General features: G+C 35.3%; 1 protein-coding gene and 1 non-coding gene across 8 annotated transcripts in view; both read right to left on the bottom strand.

Annotated features, from left to right (window-relative positions):
• Rbpj (recombination signal binding protein for immunoglobulin kappa J region) overlaps positions 1-27012 on the bottom strand; it is a 209934-nt gene that overhangs the window by 53655 nt on the left and 129267 nt on the right. For 3 of the 7 annotated variants that reach the window (XM_048784294.1, XM_048784296.1, XM_015482011.2), the window contains exon 2: positions 11214-11400. The exons of the other annotated variants lie outside the window; for them this stretch is intronic. In XM_048784294.1, the coding sequence (XP_048640251.1) occupies positions 11214-11230 (17 nt within the window). In that variant the 5' untranslated portion in view covers positions 11231-11400. The remainder of the gene's footprint in view (positions 1-11213; positions 11401-27012) is intronic. 7 annotated transcript variants of the gene reach the window in all.
• LOC125611018 lies at positions 3138-3268 on the bottom strand. Its single transcript, XR_007341129.1, has one exon. It is a non-coding gene; the product is annotated as a small nucleolar RNA SNORA51 (small nucleolar RNA).

Here is a 27012-nt window from a genome sequence, read left to right as displayed (position 1 = left end):
TTTTTTTGGTACCAGGGATTAACTCAAGGGCACTCAACCACTGAGCCACATCCTCAGCCCTATTTTGTACTTTATTTAGAGATTGGGTCTCACTGAGTTGCTTAGGGCCTCGCCATTGCTGAGGCTGGCTCTGAACTCAGAATTCTCCTGTCTCAGCCTCCCAAGTGACTGGATTATCGGTGTGAGTCACCACATCCGGTACACTCTGCTTCTTTATCCCATAAATATTCCCAAACCTTATCCTAGGGGAGAGAGATTTGAGACTTATTGTCTTGTCTCCATGCTTGGCTGCCTTGAAAATAAACTTTCTCAAGGCTTGCTTCAGTGACTGGCATACTGTGTAGCAGGCAAAATGAATCTGGTTCAATAGCATAACTGGAGGTGGCACTGAGCAAGAAAAGAATAAGGCCTATAGGAAGGAAGAGATTTAACTTTCAGAGTTTGGTTCATTCATGTTATGTACTTAGTTGGTACTTTGTTGTGTTATAAATTTAAACTATGTAAACTGCAAAGCTGTTATGTTACAGAATTAATTTATTATTTTACTGTCTTAGTCAACTGCTTTAAATGAAATTACTGAATTTAAAAATAGAGTAGTTTTTCTTTGGAGATTAGCTCCACTGTAGCTACTTCATTCTGAATACTCCTTCTCTCCCTGCCTTCTGCACATGCATGTTCCTTAAAGACAGTGGAGTCTCTCTTGTCTGTTACTAGCGAGCCGGACCTCTTCCCTCCTTGTTGCCTTCCACAAGCACTTCACTAACAAATGCCATTATCTATAATCCAAATTCTCATCTCTATCTCCATTCCCTCACTCCGTAAGGTTAGAAGAAACTCTTTATCCCTTACACCCACACCTTCCTCAGTCTTCATACAGCAGAGCAAACAAGAGAGAATACACAGAATAGATGGATCTCCTTGTATAATTTCTCATTTAAGCCTTGCTAACAATCCTGAGTCAGCATTTTAACCTACAAGGGAAAACTGAAGCTCAGAGAATTACAAGGTAGGGCTTTCCACTACTTCTGACCACACATTGATCATATTATGGTTGAGGACAACAAGTCCCACAGATAAATACATACGGAAGCTATACTCTGGTGCACAAACCACTCATCTTTCTTGCCTTTCCCCCAAGAGGACATTTCCCCTTAAAACTCACTGATGATGACCATTTGTTTTTCATATTTTTTTTTAAAAAAAGTGTCATATAAAAACTTATTTAATGTTTCACAAAATCATTTTATTTACCTATAAACTATTTTTCAGCAAACTAAAACTGCCAAATCCAGAGGATTATACATTGTAGTAATCCAACCAGAGAATATAAAGAATGCTGTAAAGTTAAATAAACTAGAAAAATCTAATTGTGTTACCAGCTCTAGATATTAATCAAATCCAAGCTTTTTAAAGAATTAAAGTAACCTATCAATTTAAAAAAAAAAATGCCAAGCTTTTTCCACAATAAACTGGACACGCACCAGGGTTATTTTAAGCTGTATATTTTATGCTAGCCAATTTTGTTTGTTTAACTGCAGGCACACACATTGGAGACATATGGCCAAAGTAATAAATTCGTATGATTCACATTTAGGTTGACTCAAATGCATGCAATAGTAAACATCAAGTTCTCAAATACAAGTCTGTACACAGTGGTGCTTACTAAGTGAATGAACAATAATAATAGCAAATCATCTGTTAAAGAAAAAGCAACAAAAAATTATTATGGAACTGTAGCTCTTAAACCATATTATTTAGACCAACCATTTCTGAATTAAATAAGGATTATAAACAAACTGATAAGAAATGCCTCTGAAGTTTGTTTCTATAAGAGAAAAAAATTATGAATGAGCTGATATTAACTTTACAAATCTTTCAATGAGAAGAGAACGTTTCACCAAGTTCAAATAGCTAAAAACAATGATTAATTTCTCATCTTAATAAAACTATTTTCCCTATGAGAATTCCCCCCAAATACAATGTTATAGGTTACTGTCACTTGCTCAACAAAGTCATTCTTTTTTTTTTTGGTACCAGGAACTGAACTTAGGGGCACTCAACCACTGAGCCACATCCCCAGCCCTATTTTATTTAGAGATAGGGTCTCACCGGGTTGCTTAGTACCTTGCTGTTGCTAAGGCTGCCTTTAAACTTGGGATCCCCTTGTCTCAGCCTCCCAAGCTGCTGGGATTACAGGTGTGTGTCACGGCGCCTGGCTCAACAAAGCCATTCTTTATGAAGCATGTTGACACTTCAAAATACCGAACTTTTGAAAGATTCTATGAAGTGCCAATCCAGATCCAATTGGGGCTCTCAGTATACACCTTATTAGTTCCTTCATTTAGTTCTGCTGCTTAAAACCAATTGATAGAAAAACTTGCATATATAATGTGTAGGTCTCCAGCAATTTCACCAAAGGTAATTCTTTACTGTAATAATAATCTAATATCTAATATGCCACAATGTTTAAGCTGATAATAATTTGGTTGATTAATTAGCTTCCTGTTATTTAAAAATGTTAGTAGTTTTAGGTATGAAGAGAAATATCAGATTGAAAAGACATCCTTCATTCTAAGTATAAATTAGAACTTTGGGATGAAATTCAAAATTGAAAGGGAGAAAAAAAAAGTTGAAAGGAAGTTATTTTTTAATGTTCACCTTTTATCTACTGCTATAGTCTAAATATGTCCTCCAAAGTTTATGTTGGAAATTCAATCCCCAATGCATCAGTGTTTGGAGACGGGTCCTTATGGGAGTTGTTTCCATCCCAAAGGCTCTGCCTTCATAAATGGATTGTCATTGTGAGAGAGGATTTGTTATAAAGTTGGGTTTAGCCCCTTCTTAACCTCCCTTTCCTGTGCATAACCTCTTGCCCACCTTATACTTTCTACCATGTTACAATGTTGCAGGCAAGGACCTCACCAGATGTGGCCCCTCAATGGTAATCTTCTCAACCTCCAGAACTGTAAGATATATACTATTTTCATTCATTACCCAGTCTGTGGTATTTTGTTACAGCAGTACAAAGTGGATTAAGACAGCTGCGAATATCTTGGTTTGATTCTAGTAGTCCTCAAGAACTAACCTTGGGTGTACTGGTCTGGTCACTGTACTCAAGAAGCTCATTTCCCTCAACTCCATAGCCCCCATTCACAATACAGTCCAGACAGGAGGCCTGGGCTGGGGTGTCTATAGGATAGGTTTACTCTGCCTCCCTTTTGTATACACTCAGCATAAAAACACAGCCTGTGGTAAGCACCAGGAGGTCAACAAGCTCTTTATTCTGAAAACAAAATACTACTTGTCCTGGGTCAGTTCTTTTAACTTTGGACAGCCTCCTAGGATCTAAGATTTATGCTATTTTTATAGCATCCTCCTAACTGACCTTTGTTGGCCAGCTCACTTTCTCACTTGGCCTGCCTGGTTCTGTGACTCAAAAGTTGACTTTATTCAATGTTCACATTATTATTCTTTTATAGTCAGAATGCAGAGGAAATTCTTTTGTTTGCTCAAGTTGCAAGTAATGAGTTGGGAGGGAGGAAAGGAAGAGAGAAGGGAGCTGTGGAGTACAAAGAGCGGATAGAGAGCAAAGGAGACAGAGAACACTGGAGCCAAGAGAGCAGTAACAAAAGACAGAGGAGAACAAGACTGCTTGAGGGAGTGTCAGAGCCACCAAGTCAAAGAGAAACAAGACAGCAATGGAGGATCTGGGTGGCCATAAAAGGGCAATTGTCCACCTCCTAACAGACCAAATCTGGTCAGTCCCAAATATGGAAATGTTTTAGTTGGAATACAGAGCCTTTCTTCTGTAAAACATGAGCACAGATCACAATCTGGCTTTCCCTATAAATAATCTCACACTTGCACATTTACCCATGGCAAGAAAGATCTGTTCAATTATTATGTACACTATTTCCAAGTTTTGCTCCCCCAAAGCCTGCCTTTTGACCAAAAACAAAAATGAAAACAAATAACAACAACAAAACAACCCCCACTTCAATGCTTTCATAGGTATTGCAGAGCTTCAGTCTCCATGTCAGTGAAATGGGAATACTAGAGATCTGTTGTGAAGCATGAGCTAATAAATGCGAAATGCTTGGCGTGGAACACCTCAAGCACAATATTCGTTAAATGTCAGTGTAATAACACACTTGAGACTTCTCTGTCTTCAGACCCACTACCAAACTCACAAGAATTTAGTGATAACATATATACTGAAACTAAGATCATTTCAAAATAAAATTACTTCTTTAAATATCTGGTCATTCTCTCCATTTGTAAATTTAGAGGTTCATCAATAAGATATCTGGTCTTCTCTCCACTTGTAAATTAAGAGATGATTAATAAGAGAAAGGCTTGTTATGCCATGACAGGATAGATGTAAATCTAAAAACTTAGTGTTGCCAGGTACAGTGGGCACACATCTGTAATTTCAGCAACTTGGGAAACTGAGGCAGGAAAATTACAAGTTCCAGTCCAGCCAAACCAACATAGTGAAGCCCTCAGCAATTTAGCAAGACCCTGTCTCAAAATAAAAAGGGATAGGATATAATTCAATGATCAAGTACCCATGGGTTCAATTCCCAGCACCAAAACAAAGCAACAACAAGCACCCCCCCCCCAACCTAGGGTTATCCAAATTGTATTCATTTGACAAATATTTACTGAGAACCTGCTGTGACTATTCACTGTCCCAGGGGCCAGGGATACAGTACCAACAAAATAAACAAAATCAGTTAATGGTGGTAAAGAATAGGTTTGGGAACTAGAGCAAAGATTGAAAATTGTTTCTCCGCAGAGGAAATGTCAGTGTGTACTTCAAAGGTGAATGCTCTCAGTGGATCCTACTTATTCCAAACCCTCCTTGCTTTATATATGCACCCATGTTCTATGCCTCTGCTAGAATTTTCACTGACAGGTTAGTTTTTCCACAGATATTTCAACAACAAAGGGTCCTGATAAAGCTAAATTTAATGCACATTTTATTAATCTAGTTGCTTAGCTGCTACCACTAACTCTTATATATGCGTGTATACACATACACACAGAGAAACACTTACTCAATCACGCTCATCACTACTATCACAGTACTGGTATCAACAAGACACAAAGGCCCTCAAAGTAAGTACTTTTTCCAAAGTGTTCTATCTTACCTCTGCATCAACAGTTCTACCCCAGGATTCCTTATAACAATTAAGGGTAGGAGGACAAAAGGAGGCAGTTGCCTTCCTCCAAAGTAGCACATTTATAGTCATTATTTCTAAAGATAATATGCTGACATACAGTTGATAAAGCAAGGCCCACAGACCAGTGGAGAAGGTCAGCTTGATCTTAATGTGGTTTCCCCCTGGAGGTAGGGGCTCACTTGCTCACTCACTCTCACCTATGTGAGCCTAACTACACCACTAATGAAAACTTTGCTCCATATCTAAACAGTAAGTTTGGCATTTTGAAGAAAGAACACACACACACATATTCCTGTTCATCTACGTACTTTCCTTATAATGCCCAGCAGTTCCACAGTGCGAGAAAAAGTAGCTTCATTGTATTTTTCAAATAGATGATTCCCTGATTTTTCTGACATGTACTAACACAGTATATTTCACTTTTTCAATAAGGTTCATACTTGAAATGAATTATAAAGTACTCTTTGAAGAGATACCCCAGATACCACAGTCATCCAAAATAGTACTGTTTTTCAAAGTAATGAGAGATGGTACAATTAGTTTTGAGAACATATTTAATTCTAACAATACCCCATTTACTCAAAACACTTTTTTAATTTTTTAAAATCTTTATTTTTTATTTTTTTATTTTTATTTTTTATTTATTTTTTTTATTTTTTATTGTTGGTTGTTCAAAACATTACATAGTTCTTGACATATCATATTTCACACTTTGATTCAAGTGGGTTATGAACTCACTCCCAAGTTTTGTTGTCTTCAGAAGCTAAAACATCATTTTAAATATAGACTCACAGCAGCTCATCTTAATCTTTGAAAGGTGATTCTAACTTATTTTTTATAACCAAAAATCAGCTGAAATAATATCTAATAATTAATACAGAATTCATGATATGCTCTTTCTTCTAAATCTAGATATGGAGTTGGGGTGCATCTCTAGCTACTCATATCAGGTTGGAGACAACTAAACTAGAACATAGTTTAGTTTCCTTCTCAACTATTCCCTAGAAACAAACAAAAAAGTACCAAAGAAAAAGACTATAAGCTGGTATCATGCATTTATGATAACCAAAGAAAAGGGACACAGATCTGAAGAAACAAATGCCACAAGGAGACAACATGAAAACTCATAGCTCCTGACAGATGACCAAGATAAAGTAAGATATGGTGAAGCTGGAAGTGAGTGGGAAACATGATTGAGAAAAAGAATCAATGATCTTAATGATGAAAAGCCAAACAGGGCTACCTACCGAAAGAGAGTAGAAAGAACTGGATAAGACTGGGAGCAGTTGGGAGATGGAGAGAATTTTGAGAAGCAAAGCAACAGAATAAAGGAATTTTAATTCTTCCATACTTCACATTCAGAATCTCTTAGTGAAAGAGGACTAAGTCGCTGACATAACACTCCATATTGTCCCTTTCTGACTCCATCTGCCTGCCTGCCCCATCCCTCCCCCCTCTCTCATTCTTTTTCCCCCTTCATTCTGAGTCATTTTCTCCTGCAGCTACCTTGGATTCCAGGAACTACAATCTTTATTGATAAGCATCTTTATAACAAGGGACTGAAACTACCCCCAAGCAATTGCAAGCAGAACAGATAACCCAAGGTGAGATGCCCCCCCACCCTCAAGCAAGAACAATCGCCCACAACAAAACCTGGGGCAATATCTCAGGTGAGGAACCAAATCATGCCCTCAGGTGCTGAGGATGTCCCAAAGCTTCACAGAACCCATCCCCATCATAGTCTGATCCCCATCATAGTCTGACCAAAGTGATTTACTCTCAGGAGCTATACAAGCTTCTCAGCCATACAACCCGCCTTTGTGCCCTTTTCTATAAAACCTCAAAGTTTCTGTCAGTTCCTTGAGACATAGTTGATCACGGCATGTCAAAAGCTCCTTTCCTGCCCTTCATCACTGCTGTCTCTTTAATTGGCATACTGGGACAGGTGACATAGCCTGGTCTGTTTGGACCAACGGAGCTGAAGCTTCATCCAAGGGCTCTGCCACTAACAGTGTATGCCTGCACACATCTGTACAAAGACTAGCAACTACCATCAGGCAGTTAACCCATGACTAGGAGGCTTTACTTCCTATAATTTCAAAACACAATTTCTAAGGAGTATGTCATACCCAGTTTGGAAAAGAAACTATGTACATTAACAAGATTTCCAAGAACTTGAAGTGAAAGATAAAACAGGCTTTTATTTTTTGCCCTCCTCTTCTGGCAAGAATTATTCCGTTTTTTCAACTCCCAAGTGTAGAAAACTAATGTACAAATTCCATTGTAATGAAACAATTTACCAGAAGTCTTCATCTTCTGTTTTCTGAAGACAAAAAAAATTGTATTTTTGACATAATCTTAAAACACATGTGCATATGATGATACTGCCCTACCTTATTTATTAAAAAATATTCACCAGATACTGTGATTATCCTCAACAGATCTATAAATAACTGCTGTTACAAGGCTACTGTATAAGCAAATGCACTAATTCAAGAAAAATAAAAGTTTAAATATTATCAAAATCCTCACACACAGAAATTCTACATTTAAACATCTGACCACCTTAAATATTTGTAATATATATCTGATTTATGCTGAATTTCTACAGTTTTATATTTATCTTGTGAATTAAAGAGTCACCTGTTAAAGGAACAAATCCTAACACATAAAATAAATTTAGTGAATTTTAAGATGTATCATCAGGTTTTTTTCTAACTACAGCAATCATTTACTTCAATACAAAGTAAGAGTAAATCACAACTAGGAAATACTATAAATTCTTTCTTTTTCATTTTTTTCCCTTTGGTATTGAACCCAGAGGCACATTACAACTGAGCCACATCCCCAGATCTTTTTTTATTTTGAGACAAGGTCTAAGCTGCTTAGGACATTGCTAAATTGCTAAGGCTGGGCTTGAATTTGTGATTCTTCTGCCTCAGCCTCCAAATTGCTGGGATTATGGCATGTGCCTGGCTGGATTATTGTAAATTCTTAATTATAAACCTTTACATGTTTACCAGGGCAAACAAACAATACACACATACTCACAAAATAATAAAACAACAAAAACATAGGTTTCATAGCTAATTAACTATTCCCTACCATCAGAAATAAGACCACTGATTTGATAATACTTGTGATGGCTATCTACAGGCTTTTGTAGCTTTTGTAGCTGACATCAGTTTGGCAACATGGATTTATAAGACCTGAGTTCCACACAGCTTTCCAGTTACTCATTACAAGAACATCTGTCCAATCCAGTACCAATGCCTACCCTTGAAACAGAAGTTTTAAAAAAACTATATCAGGTGATACATTCATGAAACTTTCTGTTCTATTCTGTTTCTGTAAGGGGTAGGGGGCAGAAACTTAAGGAATTAATTTCAGAACGTGTATGAAAAACACTGGTCTATGAATTGATAAACACCAAAATGTATGCCAAGAGGCAGCATACAATATCACTCTACTTGATAAAATAGCCTTGGTTAATACCACTCTAAAGCTACTATTGTTTTATTCTCATTTTCTCTTCTACTCCCTATTCTCCTGTTATAACCTTTACTTCAAACAAAAAAGATAAAAGAGTGACCTTTGAAGATGATGTACAGGAAGAATATGCACACCATATTCTCTTTCACCACAGACTAAAATGTATCCTGGTCATTTCTTTTCAACAAAGCAAAACAATATAAAGCTAATAGTATTTCTGAGGAACTCTGTGCCTATAGGAGGCATACACTTACTAGAACAAAAACATAACTAATCAATGTACACATAAATATGCATAGATTTTGTTCATTTCAACTGCTTTAAAAATTGAAGAATAAGCTTTAAAAAAAAAAAAAGCAATGCATTCTTTTCTACATCCAGTGCATTGACACATTCCTATTCTGAAATATGCTTTGATGCTGGTCACAAACCACTAAAATGTTTTCTTGATCCACTAATAAATGGGATGAAACCAACAATTTGAAAAACAAAGCTTCAGAGAACACAAAAATCATCCTAGCAGAGTAATAGAACCATAGATAAATTACCAGTCTCTAGTGGCTACCTTCTTTCACTGATAAAACAAACAAACAAAAAAAAGCAACTGCTGGGTGCAGTGACACACACCTGTACCTGTAATCCTAGCGGCTCAAGAGTTCGAACCCAGCCTCAGAAACTTAGCAAAGCCCTAAGCAACTCGGTAAGACCCTATCTCTAAATAAAATTAAAAAAGGGGTGGAGATGTAGCTTAGTAGTTAAGTGCCCCTGGTTTCAATCCCTGGTACCCAAAAAACCCAAATAATGATGATTGATTTACTCTAGAAAGAGTACAGGACAAAGTAAAAGAGTCAGGGCAGAAAAAAAAAGAAAATAATGTGCATGCACACACACATAAATCCTGATTTGGCATTTAAAAATCATCACTATCACAGCTGATCTGCCATTTTGTCCCATGTGCCCAACCCTGCATAAGCATATGTGTACAATTATCTATGTATAGCAAATATAGCAAATTATCTATGTATTGCAGATTTATATAATAATATGCTTATGTCTCTATAGTTTTTATACATAAATTCATATTTTTCCAGATCATTCTCACAACCTATCAAGATAACAAAGTAAGCATTAGATGTGAAGCACAGGTCAGTTGATCCCTAAGCTCTTAAACAAAAACGTATAAACTTTTTAGAGTAAGAAGAGAAGTTGCCAACTCTGGCTATGCATCAAAATCCCTCTGAAGTTCAAAGGAAACAAATGGAGGACCATGTGCTAACCCAGAAAAATTTTACACTTTAAGTAGCAAGTATTATAGAGAAATATATTTTGTAAACAATACATTAAAAACCATTATGTTCCAAAATATCTTTCTGGAGGATAGACACTATTGTATGCCATTACACATAAAATGCCAAGTTGAAATGAATGACTACTTTGGCTAATTAAGCACATGACTACCTTGGAATATGATTAGATCACTATCACTAGGGATATTTTATTATAAAAGTTTTGTGTAGTTTTAATAATTAAATTCCATTAGGAATTTAACTTTTGGCCAGGCATGGTGGTGCACGCTTATAACCCAGTGGCTCAGGAAGCTAAGGCAGAAGAATCCCGAGTTCAAAGCCACCCTCAGCAACTCAGGTAGGCCCTAAGCAACTCAGCAAGACTCTGTTTCTAAATAAAACATAAAAAAGGGCTGGGGATGTGGTTCGGTGGTTAAGTGCCCCTAGGTTCAAACCCAAGTACAAAAAAAAAAAAAAAAAAGAATTTAACTGTTGACATACCAAAAGGATCTTATAGAACAAGGTAACCTGGCAAAAGTCGTGGATTCTACCAATGTATTTCTGTTCGTGTTTTCTATCTATGACTTATACCTCTCTTCCAAAGATAGTTTCCTTTATTAACTAATAGGTTAAGAATGCAGAATCTGATATAATATTAATAAATTCAGCATTCTCGCTAAGTTGGTTCAATTGTACCACTCTTCAAAAAAAGCAAAATTATTAGCAGCCATATAGTACAAAAAATTTTTTAATATCAGTTAAGAAATAGTTTAAAACTCACTCATTTGCCTCTAAATGAAAATTCTGTGCAAAAGACAAAACTCTACTATAAATGGACTAAATAGAACAGTTTTGTTTGGCCAAATTAGTACTCTATCTGAAGAATTTACCCTATTCAGGCTACCATGAAATGACGGCACTGAAGAGAACTATTCTATGATGTAAACCGAAAGATAATTACAGACTAACACATGAATAATCCCTAAACTATGTGGTAAAATAAATTATAGCTTATTTCTACACTATTACTATTAAAACTGAAGGAAAATATCTACCCTCATGTCTTCCATAATCTTATCTCAAAAAGGAAAAAAATTCAATCATAAAACTTTCAATATTTTTAACAAAAATAGCACTATAAATCTATAACCACTTGCAATCTAAATATTAAAATATGCAATAAGATATAGAATCTGAGCATTCATTCTACCCATGACCCTGGGGTCACTGAGAGATTTCTAAAGCATACCTTTTAATCCACGCCATGGTACTTCAAGAACATGTTAAGGTAAGTCACAGACAGCTTGGAACACTTCGGTGCACCTCAAAACACCTCAGCCAGTGTATCTTTAGCATTCTCCTTTCCTTTTGAGATCATAATGGTTCCGAAGAACTATAATGCTTCCATTTGAATGATAGCCTCATAATTTCAATGACTTAAAAACAAAAACAAAAAATAAGGACTTAAGTGTTTGTATGTTAAGCCACTAGGGCGCTGTGTTAAGCTGCCATGACTACAAAAACAAAGGGTGCTGCTAGTAGCATGTAACACTGTAATTTTTAATGTGAACCCTTGGATGAATGAGAAGCACCAGGTGTTAGCCATTGTTTTAGAGATCTTTCTAGTGAGTCCCACAAATTCCTTTACCCCAATTACTTCTTCAGTTTCTTCTCAAGGAATGAAAATAACTAAAAAACATGTCTGAAGACTTGCTAGGAACCAGGTACACTTGCAAAATTACTTCTTCAGTTTCTTCTCAAGGAATGAAAATAACTAAAAAACATGTCTGAAGACTTGCTAGGAACCAGGTACACTTGCAAATAACTACTACTCTATTCTTCGTTGAATGAGAAATGGAAATCACCTACACAACTGTACTAAAGGGAACTGGTTAAGTGACAGGATTTCCTTCAAACAATGTCCTGATGTAAATATTACTGAATCACTTACTGCATAGTAGTCATTAAATGGAAAAGAGTACCAGTTTCTAAAGTTTATTTCTAACAGAATGCATATAAATGAACAGATAGTTGACTCTAATACCATGAAATACAATTGGTTTTCATCCCTGTTTCCTGGCATATAACTCCTAAAATCCTTGGAATCTTCAAAGTGATAAGTGTGGTTCTATATGCTAATAAGTTTACTGAAGGCAAGCAGCCCCCTTGTAGACTCTGGATGAGGGCTGGCCACCAGAAAGATAAGGGCAGGATTAGAGGCTTGGGACTTTACCCCTTATTTACAACTTCTAGGAAGGGGAGGGGCTGAAGGTTAAGTTGATTTAACCTTAAATGACCAATGTTTTAATTAATCAGGTCTATGTAATGAAGCCTCCCTAAAAACACAAAGGGACAGCGTTCAGAGTACTTCTAGATAGGTGAACACTCAGAGGTTCCTGGAGGGTGTAGTATGCCCCATGGAACCTCTTAGCCCCTTCTCCTATACCTTGCCCTAGTTACCTCGCCACCTTTTTATTATCCTTTATAATAAACCAGTAAACGTAACTGTTACTCAGAGTCCTGTGAGCTAGTCTGGCAAATTAATGGAACTCAAAGATGGAGTTGAAGCAATCCTGTTTAGAGCAGTCTATCAAAAAAGAATAGAAAAAACCACCTGGGACTTGTGCTAGGCATGTGGGAGGGGCAGCCTCCAGGACAAAGCCCTAGACCTTTGGGATCTGATGTTATCTCCAGGTAGATAAGTGTCAGAAATGAAATGAACTGGAGGACAGACAGATGGTATTCACTGGAGTACTGTGTTTGTCTGTTATACTGTGTTTACCTGTTCTGTGTGTGGGGAAAAACCCTACACACATTTGATTTGATCACAAGAAGTCTTCTGTGTTAATTGCTATGGAATGACAGCAGAGGAAAAATTACTTTCTACAGAATGGCTATCCATCAAGTTTTACTGCCTGACTGCACTGGCAGGTATCTGTGTCCCTCTTTCCTGTTCACCACAACCCACCTCTCTTACATAAAAACATTAAAATTATTCCATTATTAAGGTACAGTAAGAAGTGTATGCATCACATTTTTTCTCCCAGTACTACATATCAAACTCAGGAGCACTCTACCACTAAGTAGCACTCTCAGCCCTTTCTTTTAATTTATTAGGGTCTCACTAATTTGTCCAGGCTGGCCTTGAACTTGTAATCTTCCTGCTTTGGCCTCCTCAACTACTGGGATTACAGGCCTTCAGCACTACACCTGGCTTTATGCATCATTTTAAATCTACTAAGAATTCACTCTGTTTCTGCTGCAAGTTTAATACTATCCAGTTACCAAAAAGAATACTTGAGTTATGCAAAGAAAGTCGAACTAATTAATCTTATCAATAAATACATGCACTTACTGTCATAAAGCAATTAAAATTACTTTAGGATGATCCATCAGGAAATTTTTTAAAAAGCTAAGCCATAAAGATGGCTTCCCAGAAAAAAAGAAAGAAGATGAGAAAGTTTCTGTTAATATTCTAGGCATATGGAACAACTGGTGTAAAGGTCAATACACAAAGATGACAAAGTTTCCCAGCTAGGGCAAAGAACACATGCTAAGCAGAAAGTGAAACTATTTCCTCCTTGAAAAGATAGAGTCAGCTCATGAAAAACTTTCAAGCCCAGTGTCAGGGGGAAAAAAATGATATGTTTTTAAGATTTAGATTGATTACAGATTATGGGGAATGCAGATTACAAAATGTAGACCATGCTTCAGAAAGCTAACAATGGTGGCAGAATCACGTGTGGGAAAAAAGCTGACCAAAGTAGAAATAAACTAATGAAGAAAAAAGAACAAAGGACCTGGTCCAATGAAATTCCTGTCTGCAGTTTCAGCCATCTTTTTAAACTGATAATTTCACCACATTAGTGAAATCCTCTGGCCCCTCCTTGCTCCTACTTAAAACCAGTTAATGGTGCTGTGTATGTGTGTGTGCTGTAACCTACACACAACTACCAGGTTCATGCTCCTGAAACACAGTTCCTTCACTGCACAGGGGAAAAAAAAAAAGTTAACCACTGGAAAGTAGGTCAGAAAGACTTACTCATTACCTCATTTAATTTTCAGAACCCAATTTTATAGGTAAAGCAGACTGTACTTAAAGTACAACCCAAAAAATGTCTGACCCAAGAAAACATATATAGTAAAATAAAAAAATTAAGACTTAAATCTGGATCTTCAATTGGAATTTCTGCATTTCTTTTTCCTACAGCTACACTGTTGTAGAATGTAGATGGGGGAAGGGAATGGTACTGGTGTTAACATTTGTTAATAATGTACCACATACCATGCTAAAGACTTCATGGCATTTTACTTCATTCTGATCTACCTTCCTTTTACAGATAAAGAGATTAAGGATCAGAGAGATTTAAGTCAAGTGCTCAACATCACAGTTAAGAGATGAAAGTGAGAGGACAAGTATCTAATTTCACAATGTTTAAATGCAACACCCATTCACACACCTATACCAATCTTTCTTTCAGAAGCAACTAGAAAAAAATCAAGTCAAATACATAAATTTATTTTTCAAGCATGGCTGAAATGGAAATGATCTAATTATGTAAATTCCTCACAAAAAACCTAGTCTGTTTTGTAATTTATAACTACATAAACACTTGTTGTCTATGTTTTAGTAAGGAACTACATGCACATTTATTAAAAGCCACCATGGAAGATCAGAATAATATTTAGAAACTTCATTTTATTTCTACAAAGTAAATCCATAAAGTTATGCACTTCTCAATCTTTTAAGGTTGACCTAAATTATGGTAGTTATCAATTAAAATTTCAGTTGACAAAAGAATATGACCATAAAAGATATTTTCCTTAAAAGGGTACAATGTCTATTTTCTCAGCTACATCTTGTTCCCTGGACTGCTACAAGTCTTATCCTCAAGGGAAGAGAAATCATTTATTAACTGAGGGAGGCTAAAGGCATGCAGTCAGATTAGCAGTGATAATACACAATAGCCAATGGATAGCTCTTAACAATGTTTCAAATAATGACTAAAAGAATAATAAAAGGCACTGACAAAAATCCCCCAAATTAAGGACAGGAAGCTCCTAAGCATCTTTAAGACTTGAATGGAAACCATTCAGTAACACTGCGTTCCAAAATTAATTGCAGAAGTGATAAACTGAACTAGAATGCCAATATTTCCTAACAAGTTAGATGAATTGAACAAGAAACCATTTGACATCATTTTTTAAATTGCTGAAACAATCTTGCAGAATTACTATACTGAGGGTTCAAAATCTGTTACCTTAAGAAACTCAAATGATCAGCATAAGTCTTTTGCATAATTCACTGTGAAAGCATAATATTCAAATAGTGGACTATAACAAAAAAATCCATCAAAAATTGTAACACCCAACTACCTCTTTTAGTTGCAAAATTAATTATTAAAAATCTTACGCAAATGTGTATAAAACACTTCATCTTGTTCTTTTTATAAAAGAAACAAATACATTTCCATTCCAGTTATTACAGCCTCCTTCACTATACTGTGAAGTCTAAAGTCTTTTGTAAACCTAGTATTTCACCACCAAAGTCTGGAATACAGAAGGAATAATGACTACTAAATAAGTGAAAATGTTACACATACACTCTCAATACACAAGTGACAGGTACACATAAAGAACTGATGGCAGGCATGGATGATGTGCTCTGAAAAACAGTAGGCACATCAATATTGGTTGAACATAAGTGAAAGTAAATATTTCATAATGACTATTTCAGGAGAAATAGGAAAAAAAAAACACTACGAAAAGATATTAACCTATTTTTGTCCCTTCATCCCAGAGGCAGAAAACCTATAAAAACCTAATTATAATGTATTATGTAATTATAGATAATATAATAAAAATATAACTATAAATATAACAATGAATATTTAGGGCTGGGGATGTGGCTCAAGCGGTAGCGCGCTCGCCTGGCATGTGCGTGGCCCGGGTTCGATCCTCAGCACCACATACAAACAAAGATGTTGTGTCCGCCGAAAACTAAAAAATAAATATGAAAATTCTCTCTCTCTCTCTCTTTTAGAAAAAAATGAATATTTATATAAAAGCTATAGATTATGATTTCCAACATATTTGAATGCACCTGTGTCAATTTCTTTGAAACAGTCACAGAACTAAAAACTCTGGATTTTAATAGGTTAAGAATCTAAAAATGATATTTGTTAAACCCAACTTTCCATTCTTAAAGTTAACCTATTTGAGGAATTATATTGATATTGTACTAAAACTTACATGTGCAATCAACAACTTTATATATATATATATATATATATATATATATATTCCTCAAAATACTCTTAAAAATGCATCATGATGATCGTACGAAGGATTGCAAAACTTTTGAAAGAAGATGATTTTAAATTAACAACTAAGACACCATTTTTTAATTACTATATTTTGATTACAGTTGGTCTGTCAGCTCCAAATCTACAGATTAGAACTAACTGTTTAGGTTTTAAAATATTTGGAAAACAAATTATGGCTGTACTTAATATATAGACAGACTTTTTCCTTTCCCTCCTCGCTCCCCCATCATTATTTCCTGAAGAATATAGTATAATAACTATTTACATAGCATTTCTATTGTATTAGAAATTATCCAAGTAATCTAGAGATTTAAAGTATATAGTGTGTACAGATTACACAAAAACATCACACATGAATATACAAGGGACTTGAGCATCCATAAATTTTGATATCCTAGGTAAGTCCTGAAACCTACCCCATAGGGACACTAAGGGACAACTATATTTTGTTTGGTTTGATTACTGAAATTATTATGCACAGTATTTATGAAGATGTAAGAAAAGCCCTACTGCAAACTACACCTAAAGCATTATTAGCTTTAGGAATATAATTAGAAACATGTTAATAACTTTATACTTTTATGCATTTATCCAGTGTCACATAGTAATCTGAAATGACAATAATAAATGTATTATAATGTTCACAAGGAATGCCTACATATTTCTTTCCAATAACAGGATAATAATTAAATTATGGCACATCCATATGATGGAAGCAGTCATCAAATAATATTGAAATCAAGAATATGATGATATGCTGATTACATGTGTTTAGTTAGTTGTATAATGTTTTTCCACATTACAGATTTCTGTGCACATATATTTACATATTTTAACCAAGACAAAAAACTATAAATACATTTGTAAGTATAAATGCATTAAGTTCCAGGCAATCAAGAACTATTTAAGATGTATATACTTCTGTATCTCTAGCCCTTATCACAGTGCCTTGACACAGGTGGCAGAATGGCGTCAAGCTTCGTGGTTGTAAGAATGAACTCTAAAAGAGAAGACTTCCTGAATCTGATTCCCTGATCTACCCCTTAAGAGTTCTGTGACTTCAGACAAGACAATTAACCTCCAGGTATTTAGTTAACTTTTGGGTACTTTATTTTCTCCTTTTGAAAAACTGGGACAAAAATAACATTCACATGATGGTAGGAAAAAATATATCAATAAATACAAAGCAGAACAGTCTCTGGCATAGTGATGACCCAATAAGTTGGACAGGAAGGGAGGGGACAAGGCAGTGGCTCTTCAAATACCAAGAATAAATGACTAGACTATCTAATAAAATATATACAGAAATGTCAGTAAGCATACAGAAATATGAAACGGAGTTTTTCAAACTTTGCTTACAACAACACATAGCAGGTTTTGTGTATATGTGTGTATACATTATAACATAGTACATATTTATGCAGACATAAGCTATTCAATATATGTAAATACAAGCTTTTCTATGTCATGACTTTACCTAAATACAGATCATAACCTGCTAACATGATTTTACAATTATCACTTTCTAAGTGATAAATAACTTCTTAATTTTTTTTCTTCAATCATATTATTCTTAGCAAGGGGCAAGAAAGTTTAGCAATTAAAAAACATAAAAATCAGAAAACACTAAACAAGGCTTTAATCTGTCACACATTCCTAATTTTATTTTATTCTTTTCTGAATCTTTTTCTTTAATCTTAAACCACCAGAAATTTCAGTATAAAACAGATGGTTTAAAGATATAACAGAAAATCTGGCAATTTTAAATATATACCTAGGATGACTTCCTCTTAAAGAAATTAATTTTTTGACAAGAGCAAAGACATAAAAGAGTACAAGTTGGGGGTCTGGTGTAATTTCAACTTAATTCTCATAAGATTTTTCCTGATCCAGCTCTCTTCTACACTAATTCAGTGTATCTCTCTCAGAGTAAACCACAGTGTTTCAGACCTCTGGGCCTTTGCATATACTATTTTCCCTCCACCCCATTTCTAAACTGTAGGAGCAGTGGGTAAAGTACAGTTAACGTAACATGATAATAATTAAAAGTATAATACAAGAACAAAGGATAAAAATGAGATGGATGAATATACATGAAAAACAAAATAGGACATATTAAATGCCCATAAAACATTATTTATGCTAAGTAGGCATTTAACATGAATTTTTATATGCATAAGATATACAAAAAACTCAAAAGAAAATACTGAATATTGAATTAATGAATTACACCAGATACTATCATTTATATACAGACATCTGAAATTTACCTATTTATTTATTTAGACAAGGTCTCACTACTAAGTTGCCCAGGCTGGCCTTAAAACTTTCCATTCTCCTGCCTCAGCCTTTTGAGTAGCTGGGATTACAGGCATGCACCTCTGCATCCTGCAAACACTTACCTCAGCCACCCTTCCACCTGCTCCTTCACCAAGACAAATCATAGATGCTAGAATTTCTCTTCCCCAATGTGGTCATAGGCTGATCTTCTCCCACATTTGTCTCAGAGTTGGCTATAAAGAAGTTCTCTGACCTCCTTTGGCTAATAGATCATAAGTCTTCCATTTCAGAGAGAGTGCATACCCAGGAGGAAGAAATGCTGCAAAGAGGGACCAAGAAGAATCTGAACAGTTGGGGGCATCCTTGGAGACTGACACTTCAAACCATGGGATCTGATGTTATCTTCAGAACTGAACTGAAAGATGCCAGATGGGGTCTGCTATAGAATCAATTGCTTATTTGCTTGTGGGAAGAAATCCCACAAGCTTTGGGATCGCAAAAGTAACCTATATAGTAAGTGCATAATAAGAGAAACTGAGTTTGATTTTCCACTAACTCCTACAGAGTAATTTAATATTATCATCCCATAGTCAAACATTGTAGAGGTAAAACAAAAAGGCAACTTCAGCTAAAAACATAATCAAATGTCTCTACATTTCAAACATACAGATCAGAAATAATAAATTAAATTTAACAAATAACACTTATATAGTGCTTTTCACAGGCTAAGCATCTCATTTAATTACCAGGTACCTTCTATTAGTTCTTCTTTTAAGGTAAGATGGGAAAAAAGAAAGAAATAAAGGTAAAGAGCTGTCCTAGAAAGAACAAGTCACCAAGGGTCTTCTTATTATCTGTTTTGATTTTATATTAACCTTCATAATTTTGTATTAATGCTTTTCCATTTTCCAATGCACCAACTGCTGTAAAAGTTTAAAGTGCCGCTTTTTATGTGTATATTCTAATAAGAAAATACCAAGGAAAATCTTATGTTGATGTGTTCCAAACCAGAACACATTCTGCTGAGATGAAATTGTATCAAAATATACTAATAGAAATCACAATTTCAGGCTTTAGGACTACAATTACAACTCTGCTAGATAGTCACTGACTATTATAGAGAACTTAGAAAGTCAATGTTTTCTAGGTAACAAGAAATTTCAAAAAGAGAAACTTCCTTGTATGCTTATTCTCACCTTATTGGCCTCATTTGAACTGAAATTAGAAATGTTCTGCCATGAAGTTATCAGAATTTGAGACAGTTTCACAAGTGGTAAATAATACTACCTCAATGACAAACTCACTAATCCCTATTTTATGATATTGCTATCACTTAAGGTAATTCATCAGATGCAGGGACTGTTTTATTTAATTAATTCAACAACTCAATTATTTTCAACCAGTTCTTCAACCAGATAATGTATTATACTTTGTTTCAGACAAGTTAATTTTGAATATATTACTTAATTTTCACAATAAATCCAACAATTGTATATTCAAAATCTTAGGCTTTCTAAGTCCAGTTAACTTAATACTATACTTTTGGCCATTACGGTTTCTACTACTACTAATAAGATACCCTTTTAGGCCATTTTTCCTATAGTCCAAATACATTTAGGTTGAATAATATAATTGTTTTTACAGTTATTCTGGTGGCAACAAATACTATTATCCAACAACAGGCCTATATAAGAATTCTATTAAACTTAATTTCATCTATTTACTCTTCAATAAACAATTAAAACTATAATCTTTAAAAATGATTAAGACTCCCCCTCACAACAAAAAACTGAGCATAAGCAATGCAAATCTCCACAAGAGATAAATGGACTTTAAAAATGGGGCACACATACACAATGGAGTACAATTCTGACTTTAAAGGAAATACCTACAAATGCTACACATGTATAAACCCTGTGAAATAAGCCAGTCACAAAAGGACAAATATTGTATGACTCTACTTATATAAGGTACCTGGTATAGTCAAGTCTACAGCAAAAGAAAGAATGATGGCTACCAATATGACTCAGGAAAGAAAGCAATGGAGAGTTATTCAAAACCATGTTTCTTATTAAGAGTTGACTAGCCAAAGATTTTTTTGTTTTTCATTTTTTTGTGGTACTGGGGATTGAACCCAGTACCTTGGGCATGCTAGGCAAGCATTTGACCCATGAGCTACATCCCTGCCACCAGCCTAAATTTTTTTAATCTGTCAGCCCCCCCCAAATCCAGAGTCCATAAAAGCATATTGTTCATTTGCATACATGTTCATCTCACAATCATATCCCAAACCTGTTTCCTTTATCAAATGATGGCAACCCTGTAATTAACATTATCCAGGCCAACAACTATGGCGACATCTCTGATTCTTGTCTTTATTTCACATGCCATCTAATCCAGGAACCCTGTGCCTGAGGGTCTTTATATCTGCTGTTTCTTCCAGCTGGCATGTTCTTTCCCTTTACTTACACATACTTCCCCAAATCACTCTTTAAGATTCCTTGCTCAATAGTCACCATCTCAATGCAAACTTCCATACATACTTTAAAGGCACAACTTTACTGATATTCCCTGTAGTATTTCCAACTTTTTCTCTGAAAGCCCTTATCTCAATTACTATTTTATTTGTTTTTAGTCTATGTCACCCACTAAAATGTAACTTCCACAGTGTTTTGTTCTAAGTAGTGGATGACTTAGTGGCTTCAGAAATTGCAACACTTTCCACTGGGTTAGACTAAAAGTAATTTTCACAAGAAAATAACTACACATTTTTGGGGGGGAAGGGTACGGGTTGATCTGCTTTTTCGTAATTGTATCCTAATGACTAGAACAGAGTTGGTGCTCAAAAATATATGAATCTATGGCGAGGGCTCATTCAATCCTGCTAGATGATCATTACCTGAAGTGAAGAGGAAATGCTCCACAATATGAAGAGTTAATAATGGTGCTCTTTTGGATTTGTTTCAGCAAGTCTCATAAAATATGTGCCTAATTAGTTTTATAGATATAACCTAGTTTAGTGTCCTGAACCCTCAAAAGCAAGTGAAGGCTTTCTGCATAAAGAAAACAGGTGATGAAAGATAATATTTTTTTAAAGTATTAATAATTCTTTTTTTTTTAAAGAGAGAGAGAGAAGAGAGAGAATTTTAATATTTATTTTTCAGTTTTTGGCGGACACAACATCATTGTTTGTATGTGGTGCTGAGGATCGAACCCGGGCCGCACGCATGCCAGGCAAGTGCGCTACCGCTTGAGCCACATCCCCAGCCGGAGAGATAATATTAATAATTTAAGCGCACTAGATAAATAGCATAAGTGTGCCTCCACTTCCTCCAAGTATTTATTTCCTCTTTACCAAACAAAAGCAATGTTTAATCAGATAAAGCAAAACAATCAAGATGACAGAAGTAACAAAATGTCTGTTCAGATTCACATCTATTAAGGACCTCTTTTTACATGCAAATTAGGCCCTAAAAGATTAGCATATGATAATATTAGGTCATCATACTAGCAAGATACTTAAAAACTAAGTACCTAAAACGTGTATCACTATCTCTAAAAGTTTTATGGTTTTTTCCCACCAGTAGGTTTTAAAGTCCTGATTTTCAATTCAGTACTTTGGAAAATTTCACTGAATTTAACTACATCTGTTTATGTGCCTCTTTTGATGTTTCTTATATTAATAGTGTATGAAAAGAAGCCAAATACCATGAGAAAAGACTTGTTCTTTCCATCACTCTGTGTGTGTGTGTGTGTGTGTATGTAAAGTATGGCTTGGAAAAAAAATATGGACATAAACTAAGATGAATTTCTCTTTCAGTAAATTACTATATAAATATGCATAGAAAACACTGTTGAAGATCACCAGCATGGGAAGACTAGTATTAGAAAACTTACCTAGTGTGGGAAATTTTCCATAAAGTTGATAGTACAGTTGGTTTTTCTAATATACTCTACCTTTATAGCCTTTGTTGGCTTCATAATAAAATGCAAATTTTTCTAAGAAAACATTTTTAACAGTAAATTTATTCTGCAGTTAAATATTTATTATTTTGGGGGTTTTTTGGTATTGGATATTGAACCCAGGGCACTTTACCACTGAGCTATATCTCTAGTATCCTCTCTCCTTTTTATTTGAGACAGGATCTCACTCACTGTTGCTTAGGATCTTGATAAATTGCTGAAGCTATTACTGAACTCATGATCCTCCTGTCTCAGCCTCCCAAGCTGCTGGGATTATAGGCATGTGCTACCTTACCTGGTTTGAGTGTCTTTTATCAAACAGGCACTCTTCTAGGTGAGAGGGACAAAACACTGAATAAAAAGATAAAGCCACCAGATGTGGTGGTCCATGACTGTATTCCCATCATTTGGGAGGCTGAGGCAGGAGGAACCCAAGTTCAAAGTCAGTCCTGGCAACTTAGTGAGGCCTAAGCAACTTTAGCAAGACACTGTTTCTAAATAAAATACAAAAAAGGGCCAAGGATGTGGCTCAGTGGTTAAGCGCCCCTGGATTCAATCCCTGGTACCAAAAACCAAACAAAACCCCCAAAAGACAAGGTCTCTATCTTCATGGAGGGATGTCTTTGATTTCTGTAATAAAAACATTTTATGAAAAAACAGTAAGCATTATCTACCACAAAGCGTGGCTGCTTCAGCAGAAATAAGATGAGATTTCTGAGGAAGGCTTGTGAGATTCCAACCACAAGACCTTCATTTATTCTTTCATTAGCAACCTAAGAAACTCAAGACAGAAGGCACAAAGTACTAGCAGATATCACGGATAAGGTTACTGTTATGAAACAACCCATCTTCACCAGACAGGGAAAAATAAAATCTGTCATACCTCATAAAGGTTTGCTGTTTATCAAGTGGCAAAGCACTTGAATGTTGTGAACATCAACAAGTTACTCATTTTCTCTATAAAAAGAGCTCCCCTAAATTGATTACTTTTCATACGAAGAAGACAAGCAGATTCCCATACTATGCAGGTAATTTTTGTGTTTTGGGTGGTGCTAGGGATCAAAATCAAAGATTCTTGGATATGCTAAGAACACACTACCAATGAGCTAAACTCCCAGCCCTATTTTTGTAAATCAAAACATTTAGAGTAAATATTAAACAGTAAATTTTCAGCTATAAAAATTATTTGATTTATATTTTAATAATGAACTTGGAACCAGTCTTTGGATGACTCCATCACAAATTATTCACCAAAATTTTAAAAATAAAAGTGTATTATACTACAATTTACCACAATTTTCTTTTTTTAAATGAAGGTGGGGATATTGCTGAGAGGTAGAGCCCTTGCCTAGCATGCACAAANAAGCTGCTAAAGCTGGCTTTGAACTTGCCTCAGAGCATACAGAGTTGCTGGTATTACATGCATACGCCACCTCACCCTCTTGATGTATTCTTTCCAATAAGCATCTAATAAACAAGCCAAGCCTATTCATCCTTTAAAGCTCCACTGCACCAACCACATTCTCCCACACTAAGTTCAGAGCCACTACTCTTCAAAGATGTTTCTATTTCCTTACTTCTAACTCTTCAACTTGTGACAAACCATTCTACAACTCCAACCAGTCCATGAAAATTGCTCTTGCCAGATCTTTGATGCCTTAAATCTAATCAACATTTGGTTTTACCTAACCTGCTCTCTTTGCAGTGTCTGACACAACTGACAAGCTTCCTCCCTTCTAGAATTATGCTTCCATTTTTGTGGCACTAGACTATCAAGGTTTTTGTCCTTTTTTATTATTGGTTTTCTTCTACTGTCTTCCACTCATTCCTTAAATGTTGATGCTTTCCAGAGGTCTGTCTCTGCTCAGGAGATCTTACTTATACCCAAGGTTCCAGTTACCACCTAATAGTCTTCAAGTATATTTTATAACAAGCCAGATATATCTACCTCTCTCACAAGGGCCTCAAACTCAACTAAAGTTTTTGGCTAACACAAAATTCCCAACACTAACCTAACTTCAGTGCATTAGTATACTAATCTAACTCCTCTCCCATCCATTTATCTCTGTGCCATCTCAACAAATGAACTACTGTCCTGCGGGCAATATGTGTAAAGCATCCGAATTCTTTCCTTCATGGAAAAATTCTATGACTTCTATTCACTCTTGGGGTTTGCCCAAATAGCTGTATTAGAGAAATAATGCTATACCCTCTCTTCCCAATGGTAACCTGCCTTCACATATTTCAAAATGTCACTGAGTCATTTTAGGTATTATTATGATTTTAAAAACAGACTAAACATTTCTTACTACTTAAACTACAGAGTAATACAACCTACAAAATTTTTAGAATCTTAATAGATGACTCTTTTGTAAATTTCAGGAGCTTAAATACATATGTAGATATCCAATTTTTTTTTTTTTAATTTCTAATGGGAGCAGGAAAACAGACACATTTAAAAAGGGAAAGTAGCCCATTAACAAAGTCACCACCATAGCTTCAAAACGGAAAAAAAAAAAGATACAATGTTGTAATTGTAAGCTTTTCAATGACTCAAAGTACTGGATGGAGGTAGTCATCTGACTATGCAGAGAAGAAAATGGCACATTAATGGCAGTTATTGAAAGTCAAAAAGTTGAAAAGGTAGCTAAGGAATTCCTGAGGGGACAGCTGAACAAAAGAATATCCAGGGATCAGTGAAACGAAGTATCCAATAATAAGTGATTTCCTCTCATTGGAGTAGACTGTTCCCTTGAGGCATGGTTAACTAAAGCATTTCCCAAAGTTGGAAATATGTATAGTTCAATAAGTCATTTTAATATCTACAATGTCATCTGTTACCAGGTGCAATCTTTCAAAAGTATATTGAGTTGGTGTGATTGGGAAATCATCCAACATATACATGAACCTCAGTAGGCACTGTTAAGGACCAGTGCTAGGAAAGCCATCTGTTTGATGGAAATAATATTTCTACTTCCCTAGTGATTACAGCTACCAATGACAACTATGAAGTCCCAAGAGAAGAAAAGAAATTCTAACTGCCTCAAAACTTTAATTAATCAAATAAACTAGCCAAGAAATTAATGTTAAATATTACACAAAGGATCTCTAAACCCCTAATATTTTTTGGCTAATTATTCCATTGGTAGTATACATCTGCTCTTCTAAAATTTGGTTATGAATCAGAAATAACTCACTGGGTATGTTTTTATATCTAAAAGTGACTGTGGATAATAACTACAATTCACAAAAATTGTTATTTTTAATGTGCATAAAAATCCTCCTGAAAACATGATCCACACAATAAAAGAACAGATGTTACTGTCACAGTTTAAATTCCTTTAACCACCAGGAAGAATGAGACTAAATTTAACAAGATTTTTTAAATTTAAAGGCTGGGAGTATATCTCAGTGGCAGAGTGCTTGACTAGCATGTGTGAGGCCCTGGGTTCCATCCCCAACATTGTGAAAAATTAATTAATTAATTAATTAATTAAAGTAACAACCAATAAGCCTGTACATTCAACTTGTATTTTTAACATCTTCAGTACTCAACATTTTATGATCAGGAAGTATGTTAAACATTGACTTTCCAAAGAAAGTAAAATTATGATGATTTAAATATATAAAAGTAGTGAAGATATTTGCAAATATAGTATAAGATCTTCAGATATACTGACCATAATCTCAAATATTAGGTGGGTTCCCTGGTTTCTTTTTTTTCCTTTTGGCCAGGGAATCCTCATTTTTTTCATCTATTGCTACCCTACTCTTCTTGTGGAGAGGGGGGTGAGGTGGGTAGCGGGAATCGAACTCAGACGCACTGGACCACTGAGCCACATCCCAGCCCTATTTTGTATTTTATTTAGAGACAGGGTCTCACTTAGTTGTTTATTAGCACCTCGCTTTTGCTGGGGCAGGCTTTGAACCTGCAATCCTCCTGCCTCAGCCTCCCAAACCGCTGGGATTACAAACATGCACCACCTTACCCTACCCTTTTTAAGATAAGATTTTTGTAAGATTCTTTGAAAATCTTCTAAACAGTTTAATATAATAAAATAAAAGTAGTAGTATATTATAAACTATAAATTTAAGTTATCAAATAAAGAAATATCAAAAATATTTTAACAGAACATATCACAGCTCCCTTTGTTTTTGTAGTTCAACTCCAGATGTTATTTTTAGCATCTCAGAGTAAAACAACTTTAAATAATTACAGTTATTATTTGTCTCAATAACATATTAAAACTACTTTTATTTCTTTTCTTATGGTACCAGGGATTAAAACCAGAGGCTCTCAACCACTGAGCCACATCCCCAGTCCTATTATTATTATTTTATTTTGAGACAGTGTCTTGCTAAGCTGCTGAGGCTGGTTTTAAACTTGCTATCCTCCTGTCTCAGCCTCCGGAGCCACTGGGAATATAGGCATGTCACCATGCCCAACTTAAAACCACTTTCTTTTTAAATAAAAGTGGA

The sequence above is a fragment of the Marmota marmota genome, unplaced genomic scaffold (assembly GCF_001458135.2).
Source record: "Marmota marmota marmota unplaced genomic scaffold, marMar, whole genome shotgun sequence".
Taxonomy (NCBI): domain Eukaryota; kingdom Metazoa; phylum Chordata; class Mammalia; order Rodentia; family Sciuridae; genus Marmota; species Marmota marmota.
Note: the sequence above shows the minus strand (reverse complement) of the source record. Positions and strands in the feature narration are given on the sequence as shown.